This window comes from Serinus canaria, chromosome 9 (genome assembly GCF_022539315.1).
Source record: "Serinus canaria isolate serCan28SL12 chromosome 9, serCan2020, whole genome shotgun sequence".
NCBI classification, from domain to species: Eukaryota; Metazoa; Chordata; class Aves; order Passeriformes; family Fringillidae; genus Serinus; species Serinus canaria.
The window spans coordinates 12106132-12121125 of NC_066323.1; the positions used below are offsets into that span (position 1 = coordinate 12106132).

Sequence of the window (14994 nt, forward strand, 5' to 3'; positions counted from 1 at the left end):
TATGCTTTAAAAATCTTAGTTTATTTTTCTCTCTGTGCAAATCAGAGCTACTTAACATTAATCACATTTCACAGTGCAGGGGGCAGAAGTGATTACTGTTTAAGCTGCAGTCCTTCTGGGTCCTGAATCCCAGGAAATCTCCATGTGCAGATGATCTGGAAAAGACACAAACTGCACAGCAGCATTTCTAGCAGTTGTTACCTGTAAGACAAGCTGCCTTGACAGCATCTCCAAGGGAAACCTGCTTTCTTCCTGAAGGCATCACAGCATTCATGGCTGCATGCAGACTCCAAGAATTTGCAGACAGTGGCATAAAAAAAGTTTAAGGCACAGTTTCCAAATCAGAGCTAGCAGAGACAGTTGAAGAAAGAGCAATCAATAAGCTCTTTTCACAGCCACCTAATCTCAAATAAGGCAAAACAGTGGAAGGAAAAGCTGGTCCCTAAGAGTAGGAGACTCAACTCCCAGCCTGGCCAGCAGTGTCTGCAGCTCACTGGCTGTTCCACCTGTGGTCACCACTAGAACACAGGGAATGGGGCATGGCAGGCAGCCATGCACTTGGAAAAAATTATTGAAATCCTGAATATGGCCAACAGAAGAGAGCCTTTGGGATACTGGGCAACATTTATCATATCAGTTATCAAGAGGTAGATTGAGAAGATGATTGTGTGACATGGAGATTTCATTGTGCAATATTATATATAGGAAATCTGTCCCTTAAATCATCCTTCCAGAGCTCACAGTCAGGCCACACTAGCTGCAAGGTGCCCCATCACTGTTCAAATGCAGAGGATAAATGAAAAAACTGATTCGGAAAAGCCAACAGCATCTCCCTCACCAGCCAGAGGGAAATGGGGACAGCTGGACAATGTCTGTATCACAGTTGAGTAGTTCAGGCATGTAAGGCAGTGGTCTGAGAAGCCAAATTTGTTTGCTACATCAGCTTAAACCCTGTCCCAGGGAGAGAGAAACAAGTGGAGAGGGGCTGCTGAGAGATGGCTCAGACCTCATCATTAGTAGGGCTTTTCACTGCCTATCATGTGCCCAGTCATTAGCCCTGGCATCTCCTGGCCACAGTGCTGGGAGGGAAGAACCCTTCTTTGCAGCTAGGTAATGAGGCTGTTTAGAGGCAGTGTTGCTGTTTCCCTGGAAAGAGCAGACAGTCACAGCACAGCAGAACTCCTTGGCAGTATCAGGAAAACAATGGAAGGCTGTGACTGACCCATTTTCAACCAAATGGAAAACTCTGCTTTTGTTTCCCATTTTAGTTTCTCCCTTCAAGCCATCTCATAGCAACAGCTTTGCTCTGCTATTAGCAGTTTGCCCTTGTAAGGAAAAGCAAGAGCCCATTAATAAGCCAAATTTATTGGCTGACCTAATTACACTAGCCAGATACTTGACACATTATATTTATCTTCCTCTGCTTCCTCCATAGTTAAAAGGAAAATGCTTTTCAAGTTTAATCAGCCCAGCAAGAAATACAAACAACAAGAATGAGGGAAAAAAAAAGAACCAAAAAAACCATGCTGTTCCAGCATTCCACAACACGACTTGAAGTCACAACTCAAAGTGGAAGCATATGCATCTCCAGAGGAGACACAGCAGCAAGGAGTGCAGAGGTGAGCCCTAGGCTGTGTGTGAGCAGGAGCCCTGGAGGGATGCCTGAAGGATGCCTGTTTACAGCGTGGCTCCGGGGATGTAAAGCCAGTCGGCAATGGCTGTGGGCAAGTGGGTCATGACCTGCAGCCTCACCCACCAGTAGGTCTCCATGGGGTTGTAGCGGTTCTTGGGGCGTGGGGACGTGAGCGCTTCAGTGATGTCATTCAAGACCAGAGACACGTCCTTCAGGCCGCTGCTCACGAAGGACTTCATGGTGGCCACGTGGCGAGCAAAGTGCTCGCTGCCGTAGTCCTGCCGCACGGTGTCGGTGGCACCGCTCCACAGAGCCTCGGCCTGCCTGTCGATGCCGGCTGCCGTCAGGATGCCGGTGGCTGCCACGAAGTTGCTGGGCTCGATGAGGATGACGCGGACGCCCCAGCGGTACATCTCCTGCCTCAGGCAGTCCGAGAACGCCGCCACCCCAAACTTGGACACGCAGTAGCAGGAGCGAGACGGACTCACCATGCGTCCCAACATGCTCGTGATATTCACCACGCGGCCTAGAGAGGAGAGATCAGGGACAGGGGATGAGCCGCAGAAGCAGCAGTCAGAACATCCCAGTAAAAGGGTACTTAGTGGGATGATGCTGATTTCTAAAATCTGAATCTTGAATACATACCTCAAGTCACACAGCTTTTCTCTCCTGCCTTAAGCAAGGATAACCCCTGTTTTCCAGGGGATGGTGCATATGCCTACCTCTGCATCAAAGAATTTACAAATCATAAAAGACATTTCCCTCCTAATTTCCAAGTAGGGAAGTACCATGATCTTCGAGACTGTTAGCTGTGTGTTCTCAGGAGTGTGCCTCACCCATGTGTCTTCCTAGAGAAGGGCTCAAGATCCCAGCCTAGAGTGTCATGAGCTGCAAAGCTCACAACTCTGTGTGCTGCCATACAAGTGTTCTGGTTATTTCTGCAAGCTTGACAGCTCGTCTGCCTAACGCACGTGTGTACTTTTAGACCCAAGCTGGATGGCAGAGAAGAAGTAGAGATTTCTCTGCACCTGCAGCATGAGCAGCACAATCCACTCACTCAGCTGGTCAGCCACAAGTCTCTACAGTGGCCATTCCTGGGATAAACAAGAGGACACTTGATGCGCTGCTGTTCAGGGGGCAGTGGAGAGCAATTGTCCTAATTCCTGCCAACAGCCCGTGACAGCCCTTGGGGCTCTGCCTCAGGGCAGTGATAGCAGTGCTCACCCCTCTGTGTCTCAGCACCATGTGCACTATGGTTTCAGATACACTTACAAACAAGCCCTTGATAATTCCACCAGCTATTTTTACAGAGAGAATTTTCACAGCCATGGAGCACAATATCCTTCTGCAGCTCAAAATTTCAGCTGAGAAACAAGTGGGCAGCTCTACTGTCTCATTCCAGACCTAAGTGTAACTTGGAGGGATTGTGAGATCCACCTGCTGACCTGATGGGTAAGATACTTTGTGTATGTGAGATAGAGCTTGTTTAGTGGTTAATTGCTGTCTGGGAATGGCATCTGAGCAATCTTCTTAATATAGCCCCCTTTTGTCCTCCCAGAACACACACCTATACCATCATTCCCACACATGCTAAATAAAGAAGCTCTTCAGAGTTCTGCTCATACATATCTTTTTTCAATATAAAACAAAGAGTTTTGATAATACCATTGTCTTGTAAGATATCTGAAATGGCTGTCATTAAATCTCATTTATTCTGTCACTACCTGAAGTCACCTGCGAATGGAATCACATGAAGGGAGAAGATGCAGTTATCCAAACATGGCCACTTTGTGGACTCTGGATTATCTTGTCTGTGTGATATATGTCAACACTGCACAAAAGTCTCTGATATTTAAGAGATGGATGTTTAAGATAGCACCTGCTGTGTAGGTGCCTGGCCTGTCCCAAGATTAGCTTGTACTACCAAATGCTGACATGGCATCCTCAGAAACCCTTCTTGGACTGCACAGGCATTCCCCCAAGTACAGCCTGCATTTCTAGCTACATCTCTTTGCTGTGCTACAAAAGCTCTGAGCCTTACCCCACTGCCCAGCATGTACCTTTAGCTCTGCGAATGAGGGGCAGGAAAGCTTTTGTCACCCTCACAGTGCCCCATAGGTTGACCTCTGCCACCTTCTTGTAGATGTCTAAACTTGCAAATTCCACCTCTCCGAAGGTTGAGATGCCAGCATTGTTCACTAGGCCCCACAGACCTGCCAACAAACACATGATTAAAGAGTGGGACAAGGAAGAGTGTCACAGAGAAAACACTTTCCTTGTTGTTCACAGTAACCTAAAACCTTAAGAAAGAACTGAGTACTTTCGTAGAAATAAGTTGTAGAGAAAAATCCAGCAAGGAGATGAAATATGGTCTTCTTATACCAGGGGCTTGTTTGGAACATCAAGGAAAGTGACAGGGCCACACAAGTATTGCCTCTTGATTATCTCCTGTACAGTCAAATGCTCTTCTGGGGCATTATAAGGCTGCATCTGGCTCTCTTTTAAGCCTCCTCTTGATCCCAGGTTTGCCTCCACTCAGTGACTTTATAATGAATTTTGCAATTTGTAAGGGGCTGGACTTTCTCCCACAATTAGGAGGGGAAAAAAAGGAAAGAAAACAGGTATTTTTGATTTCTTAATCCCCTTCACAACTCTGGCTTGCTGTTTGGAGGGTGTGTGGTATCGATCTGTACATTCATGGCCTGGTTAAGAGCTGCTGTGGGAAACCAAGTATTTGGTATCCCTCAACCCTAACTTTATCAGGAGTTAGCACACTTACAACCAACCCTTACAACTACTGGAATTTAAAAATTAAGGTCTTTTGCACATGCAGTCCTATCAAAATTAAATTGACTGCGGTTCCCAAGAGCTTCTGTGATGAACTCTTTACATGCCAGGATTTAGCGGGTCAGCAAGGACTCCCAGTGGGAAACGTCTGTAGGGCTGAATCCATACTGTCCATAATTTCTGTAGGGAGAATCCATACTACCTAGATTTATTGAAGCATGGGACTATGCAGCCATAAACTGCATGAGGAACAAACAGAGGAGCTGGAACAAGCCAACAGAGTTGCTCCTCATTAGATATCCTGCCATACACCATGGTCATTTTTCACTGTCTTGGAGTCAGGGCTGGACTCTCGGGGCTGCATTAGACTCAGTTGAAGTTGGGGCCCCTTTCCACTCCAGGACCTTCCTCTTACTAAGAACTAACACAGGGCTAAGAAGGAGTCTTCAGGTCCAGGGAGCTCCAACATTGCTATCAAAAGCACAAATGTCATGCCACTCTGTTGATAAAAGTTATCAAGCTCTCTCTCAGAAATTTTTGGGCTATTTGCCCTGCTTCTGCTCCAAAGCTCCTCTATTTTGATGCATGTAAGTCTTTTAACTTTCACCCTGTATTGACTCAGTCAGATAGTAACCATGTATTTTACCAAACATAGTCCTATAAACAAATTGCAATACTCTGCCAATGTGCAATGGAATTTATCCTCCTGTTGCACTTAAAAACATCAACATGGCCTTGGCAGACTGACTCTGTGCTCTCACACAGGCCCCAGTAACCCTGCCCCGTTCCCAGCTAAGGTTGTTCTCCCTGAAGGCTGTTTCCAGCTGTGTACAGCTGTGTACTGAAGCTCCCAGGTTTAGTGAGTCAAGAAGACTGAAATTCACACTGATCTGCATTTAGCACAGCATCTCAGCCTGAATGCGGTCCCTTTGTAATTTCAGAGTAATTTCACTGCTAACAAAACAACATTCTGAGAAAATTTGGCAGGAATTTACCAAAAACATAAACTGTCTGTCACAAACTGACCTCTGCATAGCATTCCTTACAAATTCCTGTAAATTTCTGTACAACAATTTCCCATTTCCTGGGTTGTGATGTTAGTTCTCATTAACGTCCCTGAATCATTATTTACCAGTGCTTGTTGTTGGAATTCCACTGCTACAGATCAGGACATGTTACAAACAGAACAAAGTGCTGAGGGGAGCCCAGTCACCGGGCTGTTTGCTGGACAGCAGTGTATTTATTGAGCAGAGCCTTATCACTATTACGTTTCTAGAGTCAACAATACAGTGGGAACTGTATGAGACCAAAAACAAATAGGCACTCCTATCAAAAGAGTTCAGCTTTATGTGCACAGCACAGGGAGAAGAGGTATAAAGAAATGTACAGCCCAAAAACTCTTCTGCACTAGCTCCTCTGGGGCCATATTCAGTGTGCAACCACATCTCTGTGCAAGGCACCTCAGACTCATTAGTCTTTATGTTCCAGCACCTATTTATTGAGCACTATTTATTGGGAAGCCTCAAACCTCAGTCACACCAATGGGCCTAAAAAGAAGCCTTTGTTTCTTTGCACATGGTGCTGAGGCAAACAGCTACAAGAGGAACCAGTCCAACCTGCTGATCAGGGATACAAGACTTCTCTGTCCCTGCTACACACGCAATTTTGCAAACACTACTGCATTTATAGAAGCAATAGAGCTGCTCCCTTCCAAGTTTTCTCTCAGTGGGAAAAGGCTTTCTGCTACCACTGCTGTTGCTGGGCTCTTCAGGAAAAGCTTAAGAAGCTGTGAAAAGCATGACGAGGGCTGGCTGATTGTGTAGGAAGAAAAATCATGCAGAGAGAACATGTGTGGGATTAGAGCTGGTACATTACTCAGTTACATTTCATATGCTTGTTTCAGGAAAGGTGTGCTCATGAAGATTAGAGCTGTTGTCATTTACTAGCTTCATACTTGCTGTGAACAAACCAGGGCCATGGCAGACTCATCCAAGCTTCCAGATGAGCAACCACCTTCAAGTCACAACCCTGAAGTCCTGAAGCCACAGATGTCAAACTTCAGTTTACCTTCAGCCTGTCTACAGCTGCTGGCCAGCTTGCTACTGGCACAGAGGCTGCAGAAAAGCCTATGCAAGGCAAGAAGTCTCACCTCATCACACGGGAACAAGTCAGGTGTTGTCACATCAGGCTCTGACTGTAAACTCACATCCCACTGCCAATGCACTTCTAAGAAAGAAAGATGGGACTCTTATCTCCCTTGACATGCTTCTGGGATCCATGAGTTGGACTCATGCTTAAGGTGATATGTGGATTAAGGTCATCTCTGCCAAGCCTACCCTGGATTCCACAACAACCTCTGGGATGTTGCATGGCAAACTGAAAACATGGATTGATCTGACTGAAGATTAATCCAGGTTAGGGGGCAGTTCAAATCTGTGCTCCAGCTCAGCACTCAGTTGTACCCACACAGCAGAGGGGACAGCAGCAGTAAGCAGCCAGGGCCCTCATCTCTTCATTAGTAGGGTCACTTGCAAGGTCTGCATGAGCTAAGAGCATGTGTGGCAGGAGTGCTAGGATGGGATCAAGCTCTGGCTATTCTGTGCCCTTTGCAGACATTCAAGGACAAAGACACAGATACTTGTGGGCTTGCTGCCACTCATGGCTTTTTATGGGATGTAGAGTTAAAGCCTAATCCTCCAGCCAGTCTTGGTCTCTTTCCATGTGGCTGCCACATCAATAGCAAGACAATTGTCCTCACTGACCCGGGTACAGCACAGCCTGACTGCCAGTCACATACCATCACAGGCTTCAGGCTTGTTAACCCTCTTTTGGTGGTGCACAGAGAGAAAGACCTGGTAAATGCATGGTCTGCTCTGCAGAAAGGATTCTGTGAGCAAAAGATCCCTACATACCTTCCTCTGGCTCCTTCAGGGTCCTCTTCACAAAATCCACAGCCTGAGCCACCTCCTGGTCACTGCACACATCCATCTGTAGCACTTTCATCCGGTCAGACTTCATGTTCCTCAGCTCCCTGGCTCCATCTCCATTCTCATCCTGTTCAGCAGAACAGAAAGGCGTCTCACTAAGATGGACCAAGAACAGCAACGCAGCTTGGTGCCAGGTATATTCACATGGACAGGAAATAGAAGCTGACACTGCACACACAGGTGTAAACCTGGTGCACAAATATGCACAAACCAGTGTGCCATCCTCCTGAACCACTTCCAGAACTGCATCAGTGACATGGTGCCCTGAAGCTCCACAAAGCCCACCCTGCTCTTGGCTCCTCATGATGGGTTTCACACCCCTAACATGCTGAAATATTGTGCCAGCTGGGGAGAACCATGGGTGACTCTCCACTGCCTCGGCCTCTGTGTTCTACAGGTAACATAACTTGTACAGGAATTGGAGTCAGATGTTCAGGAATACCTGCTCAGTGAAGATATGCTACACAGCAGCACAATTACAGACATGAGGCATGAAAGAAGATTCTGGCTAAGGAAGAAAGAACTTTTTATTTTTTCACTCTATAGGCAATAAGAACTTCATGGCTCTGCTTTCCTTTCCACCCTTTTCCTTTCTTTCCTTCCCATCCCACTGCTATCATTAGAGATTCTGTTACTACTGTGGGGGTTTTTTTGTTTAGTCAAATGTAAACACAGTTAAAATTCAAAATTTTACCTGCTCACTTCCAGGCAAGATTGCTGCTTAAGCCTTAGAGCCTTGATCAGGTAGTAAATAACAAATAAAAGTGAAAAGAGCACAGATTAGCTACACAGTTCCACAGCAGGCTTGAGATTTAATTCACAAAACTATTCCCTGAATCACAAGCTCTGCCTCATTAGGGAGGAAGAAGTTATGAATTGGTGAGTCACCATGCCTGGCTGCCACTCTTCCTTTATCACTTGATACCAACTCCCACAGCACAAGGGCAAACAAGGTGAGCAACCCACCCACAGTCACCTGCTCAGCAGCCTCTGCAGCCAGGCAGATATAAAAAACTTGTAACTGCTTCGTTTTTTATAAATATCTCAGGCTATCTAATTCATATAGTATACAACATCTCATCTCCACCTTCAGTCCAGTGAACAATGACACATAATGAAGGAAAAGAGCTGAAATGTCCATCACAAATGTGAGCAAAACAGGGCTGTTCTCTTAAAAATCAATATATGGTTACACTGGCATTATGACAATAGTAGGAATGAGTTCTTGGCCTCACAGCTGCATGTCATTTCACAACTGACTGTTCTTTCCCAGTACAACAAGAACAGCAAACAAAGTTTGAAGCTTTTCTAATGCACATCAAACATGGTGACGGGCTGTGTTGGCCCTCTTATCTAGCCACGGAAACAATCTCAAAGTGGTGTTACAAGTAGTCAACAACATGTTCAATCTACTACAGATTGACCAAAATACAATATTGCCTTTGAAACAGATGAGGGTGGTATGATGCCTCACTGTATTTCTGGAAGATGCTCCTTCATCTCACCAAGTTTTATAAAGCAAATTTCCACTATTTAACAGTGTATAAAGTGGAGCAAATTCAGCTTGCAGAGAGAGAGATTTATTGTACCTATATAAAAAGCAATAATATCTGCATGCAAGTGCCAGTTATCATTTGAGCACTGAAAAGACCTTTCCCTGATTTTTTCTCAAATCTTGCATAATACTTATAAAACAAAGAAGAAATATTTCCACTGCTTTTTGAGAAACAAAGTCATAGGCTGGCAACTTAAAAATCCAGTAAAAAATGTTTGTATTATTCATATGGAAATTAATTTTCCCCTATCACCAATGCAACTCTATCTGCAAAGTCACCTTCCCAGCTACAATTTACTCATTATTGACAAAACATATTGATTTTGGAAGACTGACTTCAACATGCAATATTAGTTGGGACCACTTTTCATAGTTGCACACACCACCTTGGCCACTATTAAACTGTGAAACAAAGAGCTCAATTATTTCGTCCAGAACACCTCTTCACAAATGGAGCAGCTACAGATTTTTATGGACGCAAGTGAACATAATCTTATGTTCTGTGGTCTTTAGGGGCTTTAAGTACATTCCTTGTTAGGTACCACATGGTACTTCCTCCTTGTTTTTTAAATGGTAGATTTGTTGGCTGGGATAACACATGGAGCAGTTCCCATGGAGGCAGCCAGACTGTCCGACCAGAGATGATCTTCATGATCTTCACCAGCAGGAGTCACACAGCAGCACAAATCAAGTGAGACACTGGCAGCAATGGCCCAACTGCTCCTGTGAAGCCTCTCTCCCCTTCCCTGTGCTGTCTGATTTTTGTCCCCTCAAAGAGTCTCCCAGCTTCCCCTTCCCGGTTCCCTAAGAGTTGAAAGCCATCATGTTCCAGCCCAGCTTGCTGCCCAAGTTCTCTCTATAGGCCTTCAATGGGACTATGTGGTTTCCTCCCAGATATCTCCTATCTCCTGGTTATCCTGCCTTGGCAGCCCTGCAGGCTCTGCCTGCCCACCCCACCCTGTGCCTAGCAGGGGCTGCTCCTGGCTGAGAAGCCCAGCAGCTCCACAAACCCTCTCTACCCAGCGGAGGCAACTTGTTCCAGCTTTTGGCTGCCTCCCCTTCCCTTCTTTGCTCCTCTCCTCTGTTCTGGTTTGGAGGATCTCAGTGCAGCGGTGCTGAGGTGAGGCAGATCACTCAGGTGTTCATTAGTGGAGAGCCCCTCTGTTACAGACACAGCCATGGCTTTTTCCCAGGGAAGCTCCTGGGATTCAGGATTAGGTCTGGGCAAAGCACTGGGGCACCCTCAGTGAGATGTCAGGGAGAAGCAGGAAGCCATGAACAATGCTGAGCTCCCATGGATGCAGCCATCTCGTCCCGTGTGCACCAGTTCCTTCCCACGCTGCTGCCAATCCACGCGCTGCCTTCCTGCGTTTCCTGACCAGAACACCTCGTGCTTGTCATCACTGCATTCCATGTAATTGATTTCAGACTCTGACCTGGCAGAATCATTTTCAACCCTGTTCCCCAAAAGGCCTATAATCTTCTCTGCATGGTTCTGTGCATATTTTTTTCTGAGTGCAAACTCTCTTCTGGGGGGTACTTCCAAGGATATGGTCCTGGGACTAAACAGCAGTCACTTAGAGGATGAGTTTGCTCATGAGACTATCATGAGGGATTGTAACAAACTGTGACCAAACCCTTACTCAGGATGCATTTATTCCTTCCTCTTTAGCCTCTCTGCTGCTTAGCCAAAATGAGATTGGATTGACACAGCACAGTTTGTTCCAAGTAAACTTATACAGGCAGGGTGCATCACACTATGATGCAGTCATCTGAAAAACTGACAGGGCAGTGTGTGGCAAATGCATCGAGTGCACTGAAGGTGAGCTGCCTGGCTGGCAGTTCCAAAGCTCTATCTCCTTTGGGAAGAGAACCACAATATCTGTCCTCTTCCAGACTTCTGGAAATCCCCTGGCCTCCAGGTGCTCTTGAAAATATCACTTATGGGACAGAAATCACAATGGCTCATCCTCTAAATGCCCTTAAGTACATTTCATCAGGCCTGGTGAACTTGAGCATATTAATTTATACAAACATCCCTAGTTCTTTACCTTTTTTCGCCTACAGTCCTCATGATAACTGCTGGCAGTAGGCACACAAAAAAAATTATTCTTTTTTTCAATAAGATCAAGGAAAATAAAACAATTATTATATCAACTTTTCCTGTAATTTCTACTTTTAAGGTTATTTAATATTCTATTTCTGTGTGTTTTTTCCCTCTTAATGCTAATATATTAACAGAAACTTTCTCAGTGGACTTACTTGCCCTTGCTTAATGTAATCCCTTTCCCATTTGATCCTTTCCAGTTCTATCCCTGCCTGTGTGCAATATTCTTTTTATTCCTGTAACTTGTCTGATCATTAAGAAGCTTCTGAAGGACCTCACAGTCTGTTACGCTGTATTTAATACAAGGGCTGTCTGTGGTGGTGCAGTACATCAGGGATCCTGTAATTCTCTGTATAAAAGCATGTAAGTGGTGATGGACTAACTAGGTGTGAACTAAGAACCTGGCATCTGCTTCATGACAACTGTCCCCACACCTGCTCTGACACTGCTGGGAACCTACAGCAGCTCACAAGCAATTAAGCAAGCAAGCAAAAAGGCCTCACTTCAGGAGCATTTAATTTCTTTATGGAGTTTCCAATGGAGCCTGTCCCTCTCTGCTCCACACTAGCATGTGCCTTCCAAACAGCCCCCTCAGCCACCCTATTTTCCCTTTCCTTTGCGTTCCCTACATCTGCTGTTATGCAGAGTCCTGACTTGCCATCAGCACTGAGACAAGCATCCCAAAGCAGCAAATGACATGATTACTGAAGGAATTACAGAGGCTCCTTATGGAAATTTCCAAACAGTGGCAATAATCCAGCAGGACTCTCTTGCTCTCAAGTTACACAATATGTCAGCTGATAATAACTTTCCCTTCTGGTGTGGTGGAAGAACGTAATGTCTGCCATAATCACGCAGGCAGAGAAGGCCACCCTTGTTTGTTCTCAATTTCCACAGTACTCAAAAATCTGTAGTCATCATGCCCTGAGCACCTGTGCTGATGCGGTCATCTTCAAATGGAGAAATGAGTGACTGTTAACTGATTTTGAACAACTCAGGTCAGAAATCACACAAATTTTGACTATCAATACAGCAAAAATGCATAGCAAAGGTAAAATCTCAGCTGATATGGAAGTGGAGCCAGCCCAGTTTATAAAAAGGGTTTCACAACACTAAGTTGTAAGTCCTTTGCACGAGCAGGGACTGGAATGAGGAGTCTGCAACCACTTTGGATTTAGTCTGTCTAAACTTATCTCTTACAAGTGATGCCACCTGCTAAACACATGTGACAGGAAGTCAGACCTAAAGATGTCAGAAATGTATAGTAAATTTTTTTATTCAGCCATCCATAAACTGAACAGCTTGTACAGAAACTGCAGAAGCACAGTTGCAAGACATTTTGGAAACAGAGCCTTAATAATGCAGAAGAGGCAGCTTGGAGATGAGTTTGGGGAGTCTGTCCACAAAAACTGACATTGTGAAAGACAGCAACAGGGATGCCATGGAAGGCAGAAAGCCACAGTGCCAAAGCAATCTTGGCCTATCAGATTTATGGTGTTGTGGTATTTCTGAGAGGCTTCCAGCAGTTAACAGGGTCACAGTGTACAAGCTACTGTACAGACATGCAGTTGACAGATGAGCCCTACCCTAAAGAGCTCACAATTACAGGAATGAGGTACAAGATACAACAAGCAGATGAAGCAATGGAAAATGTAATGATCCCTGCCCACTGCACCTCCTAAGGTCTTGAACCAGGGTAAAGGGAGGCTGTAAATTAAGATGATTTCATTTGAGAAGCATTTTTCTCTAATCAGAAAAATTTTGATCATTTCACCACTCACCATGAGCAAGCATCCAGCAAAAATAGTAAATCCCTTTGCATGAAGGCATTTTGCCAAGGCATGTCCAAAACCTTTGTCACAGCCTGTTATTAGCACCGCCTTCCCTTCAGCCTGTGTGAGGAAAAACAGTCACAGGATACCATCAGATAATACAATGCAGGCTCCACCACCACCCTGCCCCACAGCACAGGAGCCACTTGCAGTCCTGCAGCCAGGGCAGGTACAATTCCAGATGCAAGTAACAGTGGCACCTGTGTACACAAACACAGCCACCTCCCAACTACTGTGAAATCAAATTTATTCAGTTGCTGGTCTGTAACAATTTGTGTTGCCTTGATACCTGAGCTGGAACAGTAACTATTCCTTTCAAGTATCAGTGGCCAAAGCAGAACAGAAACATTTCAAAATAAGTTCATGGTCTACCAGTTCATAGTAAGAAAAAGCAGCATAGAGAACATCCAAATGGCAGGATGTCAGTGGCTTGAACAGACTGCTGTCTGTTCCCCATGTACTCCCACTCTATGCGGCACTTTCCATGCTGTATTTTAGCATGCAGGAATGTGACTGCAGGTTAGAGCTTCCTCCTGAAACTCTGCAGTCTTAAAAAGAACAACTTATCAAATCCTACAGTTCTCTCCTACATTATCATTTGACTGACAGGTAAATTGAGAAAGAAGATTTGATATTCCATCTGGTATGACACAACAGGGTTGGGATAGATATGAAAGCAGAATCCCAAATCCTGAAGAGAAGCTATAGCAAAACACTGCCCATTCAACTTCTGTCTTTGCTTGAAAGCCATCTCCTCACCACAGCTGGGAAGCAATGCGAACTAACACTTAACCCAGCTAGAAGGCTGCCAGCTGCTGTGCTGCACAATGCTCCAAACTGAAACTATATCCATGAGGCAATAACATGATACAGCAATAAAAATGCAGAGGATGCAATAAGGAAGTGAAGTCAGTTAGATCTCTCTGGAGATAGCAGCAGCTAATATTGCCTGTTACTGTATTCACAGTGGCTGGAATACAAACACACTTATGTATGAATTGCACTGGCTGGTCCAGACACATTTTCAGAGAGAAATGGGTCAATCACCAGTGCTCCCTCATCTCTTGCTTTGCTGACATGTGGTGTAGTGAAGCAGCAATAAGGGATGATTGTAGGGTGAGAGTGATCAGAGCATTGCTGCACAAACTCAGGGTGAGCCTCAGCAGAGAACAATAAGCAAATAAGCTACACCCTGTCCTATAACTCATGTTGAAGTAACTGCTCTCAAAGGGGAGTTAAGATCTGAAGCTGAAACAAGAACTGATCAAAAGTCTATCCTGCATTTATAATACAAACACCCACAGTAACATTAAACTATAACCTATACTCAGACAAAGAGCATCCAGGTACAGACTTGCTCTATTAAAGCTCTAAAGATAGCTACAGATAAAGGACAAAACATGAGTGAGAATTAAATATACAGTGCTCAGCCTGAATTTTAATTTAGAGTGACACAACTCCAAGAGAGATGAAAATCAAACATTAACCCAGATCACAGAAGTTGTCAAGGTCACCTCCTGCAATAACTCAGCAAGTTGGCCTGTGAAAAAAACAGAAAAGATTTGACATTTTTTTTCTCTTTCTCTCACTTCCCTAGAGCTTTTGCCTCTGAATCTTGAAGGCAGAGGACTTCCCAAAAGAGCAGGAAGTGTGCAGGAAATAGGCAGCTGTAATCACTTCCAGAACATAGGTCAGGCAAGCAAAGAAGATACCCAATCCTCAACCATCATTAGCTCCTTAAAAAAAATCCCGAAACAAACAACCAAAATGTAGACAGAAATAAGGTTTAAAAATCCTCTCATCTGCCTTTAAAAGTAAGGAAAGTGAGGGACAACTTACAGTATGAAAAGGATCTTGTGATTGTTATTTGCTATAACCCTAATTGCTGGCAATAAAACATGTGACTACAGCATCATGGCTCATAACAGACAGAGGCCCCAGCAGCACCAAGGAGCATGCAAAACCCCAAGGGGTGTACTGGATCTCACATCTGTACCTGTGCCTGTTTGTGCCATGCCTGATGGACAGAGAGCTCCCAGGGATGACAGCAGGGATCAACCCCATCCCCAGCCAAAGGGACCCTATGCCAGAAA

At 44.9% G+C, this 14994-nt stretch overlaps 1 protein-coding gene across 2 annotated transcripts in view; it reads right to left on the reverse strand.

Annotated features, from left to right (window-relative positions):
- Positions 1-14994, reverse strand: part of LOC103815640 (D-beta-hydroxybutyrate dehydrogenase, mitochondrial-like) — a 17043-nt gene continuing 2049 nt past the window's right edge. The window contains exons 2-5 of one of the 2 annotated variants that reach the window (XM_030227000.2): positions 12851-12961; positions 7333-7474; positions 3694-3846; positions 1-2159 (exon numbers count right to left, since the gene is read on the reverse strand). In XM_030227000.2, coding sequence (XP_030082860.1) covers positions 1678-2159; positions 3694-3846; positions 7333-7474; positions 12851-12961 — 888 coding nt within the window. In that variant the 3' untranslated portion in view covers positions 1-1677. The remainder of the gene's footprint in view (positions 2160-3693; positions 3847-7332; positions 7475-12850; positions 12962-14994) is intronic. The other variant, XM_030227001.2, reaches the window with a different exon arrangement.